General features: G+C 40.8%; 1 protein-coding gene across 5 annotated transcripts in view; it reads right to left on the reverse strand.

The window, feature by feature from the left end:
• TARBP1 (TAR (HIV-1) RNA binding protein 1) overlaps positions 1 to 14,257 on the reverse strand; it is a 68,663-nt gene extending 54,406 nt beyond the window's left edge. For all 5 annotated transcript variants that reach the window (XR_009493231.1, XR_009493230.1, XM_024986915.2 and 2 more), the window contains exons 1-7: positions 13,295 to 14,257; positions 11,223 to 11,320; positions 8,767 to 8,836; positions 6,497 to 6,645; positions 5,397 to 5,449; positions 3,405 to 3,502; positions 327 to 462 (exon numbers count right to left, since the gene is read on the reverse strand). Coding sequence is in view for 3 of the 5 variants with exons in the window: in XM_024986915.2 (XP_024842683.1) it covers positions 327 to 462; positions 3,405 to 3,502; positions 5,397 to 5,449; positions 6,497 to 6,645; positions 8,767 to 8,836; positions 11,223 to 11,320; positions 13,295 to 14,234 (1,544 nt within the window). In the remaining 2 variants the exon portion in view is untranslated. The remainder of the gene's footprint in view (positions 1 to 326; positions 463 to 3,404; positions 3,503 to 5,396; positions 5,450 to 6,496; positions 6,646 to 8,766; positions 8,837 to 11,222; positions 11,321 to 13,294) is intronic.
• Positions 14,258 to 15,060: the final 803 nt, after the last annotated feature.

The following is a 15,060-nucleotide window of genomic DNA, read 5'->3' on the forward strand; positions in this document are numbered from 1 at the left end:
ATTATGGCATTTATTAACATTTAAATTAGTAATTCATAAAACAAAGTTAAGTTCAACAGCATGTGGGATCTTAGTTCTCCACCTAGGGACTGAACCTGTGCCCCCTTGCAGTGTAAGTGTGGGGTCTTAACCACTGGACCATCAGGGAAATCCCCATGAATAGATTTTTTAATTTGCTTTTTGCTTCTATAAAATTAAGAGTGAAAATCAGGATGCCAATATTAACTAAAACCACTCACCATGGATTAAAGCAGCAGAGAACACTTAATTTACTAAGGAAAGTTATGACAAATAACCACATATGAAGATACACAAGAGAAAATTACCTGAGGGCAAGAAGTCCTTCCATACCCAAGGCTTTACATCTTGGGACATTTGCCAAAGCCTTGGATAGAAACAAAATGGGAACAGCACACCAATGTCTGCTCGTCATCTTCTGAATAAATTTTAACAGGAAACTACCTGAAAGAAAAAGTTTTAAGACATCATTGTTGCTAACAGGCACATGAGAAGATGCTCAAATCATCAGACACTACATAGGGAAATGCAAATAAAACCATAATGAGATACAACGTCACACCCACTAGGATGGCTCTAATCCAAAGGACAGGTGATAACAAGTGTTAACAGGATGTGGAGGCACTGAAGTCTCAGACATTCCTGGTGAGAATGTAATAGCAGCTCTTCTAAAAATTAAAAACGGAGTTACCATATTACCCAATAATTCCACCCCTAGGTATATAATTAAGAGAAGTGAAATATTATATTCGTATAAAAACTTGTATATGAATAGCCACAGGAGTAATTCATATTAGTAAAAGCAGAAACAATCCAAATATCTACTGATGAATGGATAGAGTGTGAATTATCTGTAATATTATTATTACATTATTATTCAGCTACAAAAAGGAATGATACACGTTATAAGAGGTTAAAGCGTCTGCCTGGAATGCGAGAGAGCCAGGTTTGATCCCTGGGTTGGGAAGATCCCCTGGAGAAGGAAATGGCAACCCACTCCAGTACTGTTGCCTGGAGAATCTCATGGAGGGAGGAGCCTAGTAGGCTACAGTCCATGGGGTCCCAAAGAGTCGGACACGACTGAGCGACTTCACTTTCACTTTCAAGCAAAAAGAAACCAGACATAAAATAAAAGACCATATATTATATGATTCTTCTTATATGAAATGTTTAGAATAAGCAAATCTATAGAGACAGAAAATAAACTCGTGTCTGACAGAAGCTGGGGGAGACGGAAAATGAGATGATTACTTATGGGCATGGAGTTTCTTTGGGGGATAATGAAAATATCTGAAATTAGTGGTGATGGTTGTACAAATTTGTGAATATACTAAAAACCACTGAACAATTTAAAAGGGTAAATTTTATGATGTGTGAATTATATCTCAATAAAGCTGATAAAAAAAAATCAATGTTATTTCAAATTCATTCCCTTTTAGTAAGGTGAGTATTCTAGTATATTGTACATACTCTGATAACAAGCAGTTTTATATATATATGTGTGTGTGTGTGTGTTGTGTGTGTATGTATATTTTTTAAGTTAAGGTAAAAGATAAATTTTTTACTGTTGGAAACCATTCTTTTGTTGGAGATGTTAAAGAAAAATACCATTGGTATCTGGCCTCTGGAATCTGCAAACAGTAATATTAGCTCTTTCTCACAGGTTATTTCTTATCTACACTACAATTACTTAACTATTTTGAGATACACAAGGATGGTGCTCTATCCCACTTTCTCTGCTAATATGTGATGTCTTAAGGGTCTTTAAGTCACATAGTCAATGAAAATGCCTGTTTCCTCAGATCATCATTGTAGAAATCTTTTAAGAAATCACTTTTAAGAAATCCTTGGACAATCCCAAAAGGATATGACATGTATTTTGTATTTCCCAAAATGCCTAGCCCAAAGCCAGGTATGCTTAATATATTCACTGGGAATCACTGACAGAAAAAAATTACAAAGTAAAACCTGTAAGTAGACAGTTTACTTGCCCTCATTCTTGCTGGACTATTTAAGTTCCCATCTTTTGCCTAACGCCTCTCTCACGACACAAGGAAGATGGCAACTGTCGAGCTTCTATTTCTCACTCACTCACCACATTAACAAGGGTCTGTCATGCATCTGGTACAACCACAAACACCAGGCTCTCAGACTCTGCGGGGTGCTGACCACCAACATCTCGTTCACACTGTGGTATACACACAGGACGTGCCCATGTGGTCAGAAAATTAATCCCCAGGCTATAAACTTCCAAATGCTAGCAAACTAAACAATGGTTCTGGCAGTTACCTTCTCCACTCTAATTTTTTTCAAAGTAACCAAAACAATCAAATTTCTATAAATCTAAGGTTGCGATATACAAACGCCCATCTTTTCCCTTTCTTTCCTGACTTTTGAATACATATTACTATTGGTCACTGTTCATCCTATATGCAGATTAAATACAAAAGGAAAATATATATATATATTTCATAACCAGGGTCACTTTCTACATCACAAAGCCTAGAATGAAGAAAAGGCTTAGTAGGGGAAATCTTGCTACTCAGCAAACAAAGCAACACGGGTTCCATGCTTTGCTTACCAACAGAGCTCATCAGAAAGAAACACACATCCTCAATCCGAAGAAGTGGGACACTTCTAAGATACAAGGTCTTATAAAAAGTTTTCTTCTTTTTTAATCTTTCTAAGTCAGTATGTATAAAGCAACAATTTTGACACAATGGATATTCTGTTTATAACTTTTTCCTAAGCCCAGGTTCCTTTTTTCTTTGACTTATTTTGCTAATTTTTTAAACTGAATAGAGATACTTAGAAAGAATGGCAAACTGCAGTATATATTCCATAATCGCTTCCATGCTACAGATCCCAATACTGGTACCGTGCTATATACAAAGGTGAAAGTGTGTACTCAATTTCAATGGACACTTGCATAATTCTGACAAAATTTGCATTATCCTGAAAAAAAGGAACTAGTTTGACAATACTGATTATAATAATCCTAGGACTCTCCTCAGAGAAGGCAATGGCACCCCACTCCAGTACTCTTGCCTGGAAAATCCCATGGATGGAGGAGCCTGGTGGGCTGCAGTCCATGAGGTCGCTAAGAGTCGGGCACAACTGAGCGACTTTACTTTCACTTTTCACTTTCATGCACTGCAGAAGGAAATGGCAACCCACTCCAGTGTTCTTGCCTGGAGAATCCCAGGGGCAGAGGAGCCTGGTGGGCTGCCGTCTGTGGGGTCGCACAGAGTCGGACACGACTGAAGCGACTTAACATCAGCCAACAGCAGGACTCTCCTAGAAGGATGGTGCTTATAATCAACATTCTAAAAAATTTTTTCAATTTAAGCTAATAAGTTAAAAAGAAATTCTTTACTGATACATACTCTTTATTTCTTCTGGAAGAAAAGAAATATAAGTGACTAAAAACTTCTGTAATTTCAGTCCCAATGGAGAAACACTTCCTATCAGCTGGCCTGGGGACCTATAGACAAAGGGGGTTAAAAAACAAATATATAAAATCTACTGACAGTTAAGCATACTGAAACTAAGTGCAATATGGCTCAAATGTCTTTCAACAATAAAACCATCTTCTTCTGAACCTGCATTTTATTTTTCAGTAAAATCTTAAGAATCCCTCCGATTACAAAAACATCAGGATATTACTGAAAAACTGATGTGAGTTAGTAATGGGTTATACTAAGCAGGCATAGATCTCCTTTTATGACACTTTATCTGACACATATGCATCAACCTTGCCAAACAGTATCATTTTAAGAAAAGTCTAGAAATGGTAATTTAAAATTATATTTTATTATTTCTAACACATACTCCAATGATTTAATACCTTTAAGTATTAAGTAAAAGACATATGTTAGTAATAAACCACTTCTGCAGAAGCATTTGATTGCTAACATCTACTAAAGACACTTTTATTTTTGTTTCTTTTGCTTCTGCCAGGAACATTATCTGTTAACTGAACACACTAGTGTGGGAGCAAACCGAAGGCATTTCATAATAAATGTGTTTGTCAACTCTCAGAAACCACCAAGTTGGTTTTACTGCTCTCCAGCTGTCTGCTTCAGAAAGCTATTCAGTAGTAATGAGTTATTTGAAAAATAAAAGTAATTGACAAATCAAGCATTGATATGCTTTTTTGATAGTAAATAGGACTGAATATTAATGTAACTTAGCACAGGTTGATTTAAAATCTTTAAAGAAGTTGACTGTCAGAGTACTTTCTATCAGAAGAGCAAAAGTGCAAGTGTTAGTTACTGAGTCGTGTCCAACTCTTTTGTGACCCCATGGACTGAAGCCCTCCAGGTGTCTCTGTCCATGGTTTTTCCCAGGCAAGAATACTGGAGTGGGTTGCCATTTCCTTCTCCAGGAGATCTTCCCGACCCAGGGATTGAACCTGGGTCTCCTGCACTGCAGGTGGATCCTTTACCACTGAGCCAGCCACCAGGGTGGCTTGCTCTATTAGAGATATATCAAACAAAAGACTAGCAAGTATAAACTTAGTTATCAGAATTAGAAATATTAATACAACATAATTTCAAAAGCAAGGGAAATTTCTGAAGATACAATTCAAGAGTACAGATAAAGCTCAAAAAATGAGGAAAGGCACAATGCTGACACTCTTCTCAGTATCAAGCTTGATGAAGCGTAAAGGTATTAAATGAGCAACATGTAGTAGAGAATGGCCTCCACCATCTGACACGGAAAGGAAAACGTTAGAACGAACCCCGTGGTAGTGGACTAGAAATGGGTATACTGGTGTGACGGATGGTTTTTAATATGGATGGAAGGACAGATGCTGAAATGTAGATGGGTGAGTCTGCTCAACAGACAGAGCTAAGAAACAGAGAAACGGAGATGCAAAGACACATATACATACATAAAGATGCCCATTAAACAAATGTGGTCAAACACTATCATTTAGGGAATGTGGATAAAAGGTAAGTCAGAATTCTCCGTATTATTCTCACAACTTTTCTATAAGTCAAAACTGAAAGTTAAAGGAAAAAAAAGTGTCGTGTTGGTTAGCCAAAGCCACCATAAATTCCAAGAGGGCAGAAGTCAGGAGTAAGGGAAAGAAAGTGCCTATGTGAGGTGTCCTTCCCCAAAACCCAAGAAAGGATGGGTTCAGAGTAGGAAAGAAAAGAAAAAGAGAAAACCTCAGATACAACTACTAGAAGGACAAGAAGAATCACAAACCCAGAAGGGACAACATGGTAAGAAAAAGCTGAATGTCTACGAGGCAACATATATTTATCCACCAAATGCATTTTTAACAATCTGGTCATATTTCATAATCAAGTTAAATTTATAATCAAATACATATGACTGCATTGCTGCTAAATAAAATGCATGTTTACCTGCTGTATAGAGAGCTCTCTGAAAGTGCATCCATTAATGGTCCAATGATAAACTAAAAAAAAAAAAAGGAAAAAAAAATCTGACGTTACGCTGTAACTGTAATTTTGAAAAGTCAACTTGCCCTAACTGTACATCCTACGCAGGCCTACTGAAGAGCTGTTATAAGCAATCTCTTATGCTGCAGGCTGATTTATGATAGCCTTGGAGGATACCTTAATCCCAGGTATCAAACCAAACTTTCCAACCTGATAAAAATGTATGGAATACTAAGAGAGCACATGCTGTGCTGAGAAAGAAGAAAGGAATCCAAAGAAGGGACACATGGTAGAAAATAAAGGTAGTGACTAGTGAAAAACAGAAAGATACCCAAGAGAAAACTTAAGCCCCTGTACCTGGATGATAAATGGGGAAAACCATATCTTCGAAAACATTAGAAGACAAAAGCATGCTTTCAGGAAGCGCAAGAAGGCTAGGAGAATGTAGAAAAAGGATGCATACTAAAACACCGTACATGTACGTGGATAATTAGGGACATTTAGGTTACCTCTAAATGACAGGTAAATTACTATTCCTAAGTCTATGATCATCCAACTCATGTCATCATAACAGGACTTAAAATCACAGCTGTAATTCCCACAGGGTCATCACTCTGTGTGATTTCTGACAAGAGGAAAAGTACACATTCTAATAACATAGCTCAAACAGCAACCCCTGCTCAGTACAGCAGACAGTAATTCACTGACTCAGAACCGGAGGAGTAGCACCACTAGACAAAGAGCAATAATTCAGTGCTTCAGAACCATGGAGAGAGTATCACTACCATACTTCTAGTCCAGGGTTCACGCTGCTGACTTTTGTTCAGAATACAGATAACCAAGGACTACTTTTCATCACGGTAATGATGCAGCAGCCTGTCGACAAAGCCCAAGTATGAGAGCCTAGTTTAGAGATATAGGGTTTGTTTTCAGCAAATCTCTGAAGTGTTATTTGCGATTTTCAAGCCCCAGTATGTACTTTTGAAGATCACATAAGATACAACAAATGCCTTCTCCTCTTATCTTCTGACAGAGGGAACAAGGGAGGGAGAGGGTGCCATTACCTCAGAAATTTCTGGTGAAAATGGAAGAATCCTTGTTTCATACAGTTCCAAAAAATGGGTAACGCCTTCTTTAGTCAGGATTTTATTTTCACTTTCAAACATTCTTTTATAAATGCACAGATGCCAGGATGGGTGAAAGAGCCAGCATCCTGTGAAAATAAACACCCAAAGTTGACTTTGATTCTCACATTACATGGCTCCACATAGACTATATATTCATAAATAAACACACACACAAATACATTAACTTCATTACCACAATCACGTTCAAAGGTGTTTAACTACTGAATAACAAAAATCACTTCAGTATTCGATTTTCCATTTTCAGTGTCATTTAGAAAGACTGCAAGCAAATGTCAGGGTGACTACAGTGTACAAAATTAAATATGATTCCATACACACAGGTTGGAACTTTAGGTTTGGGGTGATTTCAACCAATTCTCTCACCTTACTTTCAATCCATTTTTCATCTGAAACTGTCCCTCCTCTGTTTAAAACCCTTGAGTGGCTTCTCAAAACTCAGAATAAAATCCAAACCAGGCATGAAACTGCCCCTGACAACTACTCCAGCCTCAGGCCACCCCTCCAGCACCACTAAGCCTGCCTCACTAGTCGGGTGCTCTACCCCATGGAGCCGCTCCCATCTCAGGGCTTCTGCACCCAGAGCTGTCTGCTCCACTCTAGTCAGTCCTAAGGCAGGCCTTGGCTGGCTTGCCTCACCAAGGTATGGCCTTACTAGTATTCCATTGCTGTCATTTTTTTGTCATCTCTCTAGAACTTTATAATCAAAACCATTTTTTCCTGGAAAACGGACCAAAAATCAAGTGAAAATAGCTCTTCTGTCTCACCACTTCACCCCAGTGCTCAGTACGTACTGGACACTAAGTATGCATCTATTAAGTAATTACATGAATGAGTGATAAACAAAAAATGAAATAAGTATGTACCTTAGAGATACTCTAACTCTTTTCAAATATCCTTAATATTTTTAGGAAAAAAATTCAGCATTTTAAACTCATGGCATTCTATAAATACATCAGTCCCTTTGTGTGTGTTATTTACATCAAGATGCTTGTTCAATTCTTTGGCAGTGGTAATTTTTCAAAATCTGTCACTGCTATTTGATTTGTTTTGCCGAGAGCTGTGGGCAAAATGTGGTAATAAGAGAATCATTTTAACAGTAAATGCATAAGTGAAGTCACAACAGGATTTAATTAAATTCTAGCCCCAGGTGGGACTATAGATTCTTATGGTCTGTGAAAAATTCTAGTGTATCAGAAAACAACCATAGCAATCAGCTGAATAAAGCTCAATTCCTAAGGGGTCACACTATTAAAGTTGTAATTATCTAAAGCAGGCACTGAAACCCATTTACCTAGGTTAACTCTCATGTGTAAACACGATAATGCAGCATTTCATCATTCATATGAATACAAAACAGTTAGCCTGCATTTAGCTGTCTCATTTATCTAAACTTAATTTCGTAAGATAATTTTAGGAAGCTCCATCTTCATTTTATTTCTCCTAAAAAGCCCTCATAATATAGTACTGATTAAGGACTTAAAAACTATATTTAAAATAGTACCTTAGAATTTTCCCTTCCCCAGAAGTCTAACCTACAGAACAATGGCTGAAATGCTAAGAAAGCAACTTTAACAATGAAACAGATATATTAAGAGAACAAAGCTGGAAAGCAGTTAGAATATATAATACCAAACAACGCTTATTAAAAAATGAATAATACACCATACATAAAACATTACCAAAGAGTCCTTATCTTTTAAGGATATATACTGAGATAATTACAGATGAAATGATATGCTGTCTAGGAATATGCTTCAAAATCATTTGATGAAGAGTGAGCAAGTGAGGCCCCATGCAATGTAAGACAGGAACTGATCACTGCAGAAGCTAGGTGATAGGGTTCATCACACAAACTCTTCTCCTTCTGTAAATGTTTGAAATTTTCCATAATCCTAAGTTTATAAAATTACATGCCTCTAAATTATAGAAAACTCTGCAGCCATTTAAAATTAAATTCTCAAAGACTATTTAAGGACATAGGTAAGTGCACTTGGATATACTGCTGAGTCAGAAAAAACATTATGAACACTCAATCCACAAGGAAGGTATCTGGAATATTAGCAGCTGTCTCCCGGTAGCAGCGAATTTATATATTCATATAACATTCTCCACAAAGAACAAGAATTAGTTATAAAATAAGGGGGTAAATGATGCATCATAAAAAATCAAAATAAACCAGCCATTACCATTTTCCTCCGACACTGCATATTCAAATAGACCGTTTAGCTTTGGTAAAACTGGCTTTATAACATGTATCTGAAAACAAAAGCAAAAAGCCATAGGAAATGAAAATTCACCTTTAAAAACCAAAGTATTGTTATACATTTATTTAAGTCACTCTTCTGTTCCTCCCCCCACAACCTCCACCCTCCCTGACCCCACCACACCCATGTAAAAAAATGTGCAGAAGGTGCCTGATTTTTCCAGTTTTTAAATCATACAAATTCAAAACTGAGTATGGCAAAGCTAATAAATATAACCTAGAACATAATTACAGTAACATTATATTTATAGAGTATCATAAATTATGTCATGTAATCCTTAACTGTCCTGGGAAGCAGGCAGGGCTGATAACACCAGTATTACAAAGATGAAAATATACTGAAATGCTTTCTCTAGTCACTCAAGTTGTTCAAGGCCACACATTTAGACATAGAGCCAGCTCAGGGTTCAATGCTCTTTTTTCTTAGACTCTTGCAGATACCAGCGTCTAATGTACATATCCTAGAAACTAAAGGCAACTAACTTAAGAGTTTCTTAACAGTGAGGGTGTTATGGATGCACTGATTAAGGAAAACCATAGTTTATATAAATTTAGAAATGTTTTCGTTTAGTCCTCATCCCCACACCTACATACATTTAGCACATATGAGTACTTCTTTATTTTAGTCAACAGTCAGTGCATCTGGACTGACACCTCACAGTGACTCCATGATGGCTGGTCCCACAGCAATCTGCAGCTTACATACTGGGAACTCCTATAACAAGGTCTCCAAGTGTGGTCTCTAGAACAGCAGCATATGTGTCTCCTGGGAATATGTAAAACTATTTCAATTCTCAGGCCACACCACAGACCTAATGAATCAGAAACTCTGCAGACCAGATCCAGCAACTGATACTTTAATAAGGCACCAGATGATTCTAATGAATGTAAATCGAAATGTTAATCTCTAAAGAGAGTCCTCCTAACTTAAAAATTCCATGTTCCTACTAAGATTAATTCAAAGTCAACTGAAAATGATTTTTCAGGTTTCTACTCTCAGAACCAAAGAATGCAAAGATGTAAGAACTGAAAGGAAGAAAAGAAAGCAAGCCTACAAAATCAAAGGGTCACTATTACTTAATAAAAACTGACCTCAGACTTTAAGTAACATTTTCCTCACTGTGTATTTCTTTGGAGATTATTTATAACATAGAGAAACTAAAACCTAACAAACACTTTAGAAGTAAATGTCAAGGGAAGATCAAATAAGACCAAATCCTTTTGGTTGATAAATTAAGTCAACCGAAGTATTCTTTAATTTCCTGAGTTTACATTGTGTTGTTGTTCAGTCCCTCAGTTGTGTCCACTTCTTTGCAACCCCATGGACTGCAGCACGCCAGGCCTCCCTGTCCCTCCCCATCTTTCCAAGTTGCCCAAGTTCATGTCCATTGCATCGGTGATGTCATCCAGCCATCTAATCCTCGACGCCTTTTTCTCCTGCCTTCAATCTTTCCAGGCATCAGGGACGTTACATGAGAGTCAGCTATTCACATCAGGTGAGCAAAAAGTTGGAGCTTCAGTTTCAGTGTCAGTCCTTTGAATGAGTATTCAGGGTTGATTTCCCTTTAGATTGAGTGCTTTGATCTCCTTGCTGTCCAAGGGACTCAGGAGTCTTCTCCAACACCACGGTTTGAAGGCATCAATTCTTTGACTCTCTGCCTTCTTTATGGTCCAGCTCTTACAACCGTACGTGACCACTGGGAAGACCATAGCCTTGCCGATAGAGACATTCATTGGCAGAGTGATCTCTCTGCCTTTCAACACACTGTCTAGGTTTGTCACAGCTTTCCCACCGAGAAGCAACTATCTTCTGATTTCATGGCTGCAGTCACCATCCGTAGTGATTTTAGAGCATTTAGAAGAGGAAATCTGTCACTGCTTCCACCTTTTCCCTTTCTATTTGCCATGAAGTAATGGGGCCAGATGCCATGATCTTAGTTTTTTCTTTTAAATATTTAGTTTTAACCCAGCTCTTTCACTCTCCTCCTTCCTGAGTTTACATTTAACCTTAATCTATGCTGGAAAAGAAAACAGGATTCCCTGGTAGCTCAGATGGTAAAGAGTCTGCCTGTAATATGGAAGATCTGAGTTCGACCCCTAGGTCTGGAAGATCCCCTGGAGAAGGAAATGGCAACGCACTCCAGTATTCTTGCCTAAAAAATCCCACGGACAGAGGAGCTTGGCAGGCTATAGCTCATAGGGTTGTAGAGAGTCAGACACAACTGAGCGACTTCACTCACTCATACTGGAAAACAAGGTACGCTTGCATTCCATTATGCTATATCCAAGCTGACCTTTCTGTATTGGTTCTACAGAATGTTTGGGGGAAAAAAAGAAACTGCACCTGTACATGATTTGATAAAATATGAAAACACTTACCTGATTTCCTTCGAGAGTTTCCATAATTAAAATATAGTTTTCCCAAAACTTTAGAAGCTCATCTTTTTTCTTCTCAGACCACCAAAACAGACTTGGGCCTGATATGGTTTAAAAAAGAAAATCAGTTTCTAGATTTAGTTCCTAAATAGAAAAGTTTATGTTTCTAAACATAAGGAGACAACAATCCACCAACTACAGCAATAACAAAATCCAAAGCCAGCTCAGCCAGTGATTCAACCCCAACAATCTAACAGAGTACCTATCTCTAAGGCATAAATAATTCAGTTGCTACTGAAAAAAAGTAATCTCATTGCCAAGAGATAAAACAGAAAACAAAACCAGATTCAAAGATGGTCCAAAAATAAAACCTACATATACCTGTGATTAGTATGTTAAAGGATCTAATGGAAAAGGTGAACAGGCACAAACAGATGGGGATTTCCAGGAGACAGAAACTAAAAAAGTGTCAGGTGGAATTCACAGAAAAGACATAAAGGATCCTTTGATTAAATTATCAGATACTCAAGGTCTTGAAGGTAAGAACTCCAGGAAAAGAGCTTCAACACAGGAGCAGGTGAAGGGAGTCCCCCAGGTAAAAGTGAAGGCAGATCTAAGAATGTCAGTGGTGTTCACAAGGCTGAGCTTGTAATGGGACTTTTCTAAAGTCTCTTCTAGAGTCTCTTTTCTAAAAGTCTCTTCTAGAGACTTCTTCAGGAAAATTTATGACTGATGATCTCACTAGTACAGGAAAGATTTAAACGACTAAGAATCTGGGGCTGAATTAGTGGTTAAGTATGGAGGCAACCAAACATAAATGACAAATACAGGGAAAACTTGCAGGAAGGAAAAAATAAATCATAGATTACTACATAGATCACTGGTGAACAGTACTTGCATAGTCATAATTTTGTTGAACTCACATTTAATCAAAATTGCAAGTAAGATAATGGGTTTTATATTACTAGATTATGTCAAGATATAGGGATAGACACCAAAATAATCAGCTCAAAGAGGTAAAAGTGGCTGCTCTTTGAAATAAAGGAAATATAGATGGGAGGCAAACATAAGACTATTGCTTATCTTTAAAACTGCAGAATGATTGATGCTTTAAAATAAATAAATTTTAAAATAAAATAAAAATGTTTTCCAGCGACAGCTCTCACTGGATGATCATCAACTTGCGGGCTATTAAAATATCTACTATCTGATGTTTTAAACGTGTATAAAAATATAATCTACTCACATCTTCAGCGGAACAAAACTCTTTTACTAGTATAAATAAATAAGTAGGCAGCCACAGTTGAAAGGATAGAAATTTTCCATCCACTGAGGCAGTTTTGACTCAATCAATTCATTTTGGACTTCGATAGATCAAAATAAATTTAAATGACTTAGGTGTATTTTCACACATTTCAGTGAACAAACTGATCAACAGTAACAAACCAAACTAAAGGGAGGCCTTGCTATTTTGTCCACTTTTATCCTGTAAAAAACTGGTAGGACGCACAGGCTCAAAATGTAAAATTAATTAATACCTCATTCTATTAAATCAACTGCAAAAATACCTTCCGCCAAAGGTCGACTTAAGGCCCATATACTTAACTAATATTAATAAATCCTCCTAAGAGAACTACCGAAGGATTGTGATGGGTTTCCCATGACAAAATTCTAATACTCAAGGCTCAATTCGAAGGTCAGTACATGCAAATACTTTTCCTTTCAATTTGATGGGTGCTATCCCTTCTTTTCTATTTGAACGAGCCCACGATATAGTGCAATTTTGGTCTGTTAATATCCTGCTGGACTAGTTCCTAAATTATTCCACGAATGCAGTATTCCACCCGCTCTGGGTCAGAGAATTTATCCTAAATGGGGACTCTTCTAACAGTGCTGCAGTGATTTGCTACAGTTCAGAGAACACCCTGGAGATGAGGTTCCCAAGGTTTATCAGGTTCTATGGGGACCACGAGAATAACCAAATTCTGTACGAATCGCGGCGACAGCACCGGAAGCAGAAAGGCCGGCCTCGCAGAAAGTCAAGTAGGGATGGGCCAGGGAGCAGAGGCAAGTACCGGTTCCTTCGCCGGGGGCGCACGCGCAGTCGGTCCCCAGTTCCGCCGACACCTCCACAGCCCGCTGCAGCAGGTAGCGCGCCCGCTTGCGCGTCAGGGCGTCCTCAGACCAGGCCAGCCCGGCCTGCACCGTGCTCCAGAAGCGCCAGCAGCGCCGGGCGTCCAGGCCCGCCTCGCGCGAGGCAGGCACGCTGTCTGCGCCGGGCTCTGGCAGTAGCTTCTCGGCGAGGGCGCTCAGAATCAGCAGCTGCGACCCGACGCGGCCCGGCCCCTCAGACACCCCGGGCGCAACCAGCCCGCCCCACACAGCCCGCAGCGCCGCCCCGCCGCACCGGCCCAGAGCCGGCAGCAGCCGCCCGGCAACCAGCGCCGCAGCGTCCGGGGACGGCCCCGCCTTGTCCCCACCCAGCGCCAGCGCGAGAGCGGCCCGCGCCACTCGCTCCAGCAGGGGCGCGTCCTCGCGAGGCCGCAGGCAGGACCCCACGGCCACCAGCACCTCCACGGCCGCCTCGGCGGCCCCTTCGAGGCCGGGCGCGGGCCCCGCGTTGAGCAGGTCACATAGCGCCTCCTCGGCCAGCGCGGCCGCCAGCTGCGGGCCCCCGGCCAGGCGGGCGCACGAGCGCAGGGCAGCGCCTGCCGCCCTCAGGACGCGCCGGCGCTGGCGGGCCGCGGGACCGGGGTCATCCGCGCCGCCCGCTGGGCACCCGCGCAGGCCCCGCAGCAGCGGCACCAGATACCCGGCGGCGACCTCGCGCGCCGCCTCCGGGAGCGCGCCCGCGCCGCCGCCGCCGCCGCGCGCTTCCTCATCCTCCAGTCGCTGCAGAAGAAAACACAGGGTCTCCACGCGCTCCGCAGATGCCTCCCCGCGGCACAGCGCCCCAAGCAGGACCCGGGGGTCCCGGCTCTGCGAGAGCAGCGCATCCGCCAGCACCCACTCCATTTGCCCCGCGCGCCGCCGACCCCGGGCGCCCAAAGGAAGGCGCCTGCGTGCGCGAGTGCGTGCGCGTGCGCGTGCGCGGCTGTCCCGAGCACCCGCCCGCAGGTAGGAGGCTTGCAGCCTCGCCTTGGTCCAAGTCGCGGCGCTTTGGGCGGGTCCTACCAGAATGGCCTGGGTAACTTTTTAAGGAAAAGAGGCTCTCTCGTGAAACGTTAATGTAGTATCTACACCAACTCCATCGATTCTTAATTGGAGATTGGCCTGTCCGGGGGCTCTAAATCATTTTAGAGTGCCATGAGAATGGGCCAGAGGAACATTTGGAAGGTGCGCTCACCATCACCTAGATTGTTTTTAAAAAGGAGCAGCCTGGCACCACCCACAAAGACATTGATATAGTGGGTCTGCAGTGGGCTCCCGACAGCTGCATAAAAAAATAAATACTGAAAACAAGAATAATTCAGGAGCCGTGCAAAGTACTGTAGGAATGAGCTCGGGATAGAGCTGAAAACGAGATGCCCACACCAGTACTGGCAGTCAAATGCCCAAGCTGACTCTAGCATGCAGTTCTTCCCACACAATGCTTGTGCTTCCACATGCAATCCCCAAATAGTTCTTTTGTCTGTATTTTCTGTATTTCTGACAGCGTCTACTGCTAAATACAGAAACAGAAAAACCTCACCTAAGCATGCACCATACTGGTTTGGTTTATGGCTCAATCCTAGGCAAACTGAATCAGTGAGGTGAGTTTTCTTTGCCTTCCAACCACACCACAAAGATCTCTCCCTTAGTCCATGGAGAAGTCACAGTTGCCCCTTTAAAGAGCTTTATG

This window comes from Bos taurus, chromosome 28 (assembly GCF_002263795.3).
Source record: "Bos taurus isolate L1 Dominette 01449 registration number 42190680 breed Hereford chromosome 28, ARS-UCD2.0, whole genome shotgun sequence".
In the NCBI taxonomy this organism is placed as follows: domain Eukaryota; kingdom Metazoa; phylum Chordata; class Mammalia; order Artiodactyla; family Bovidae; genus Bos; species Bos taurus.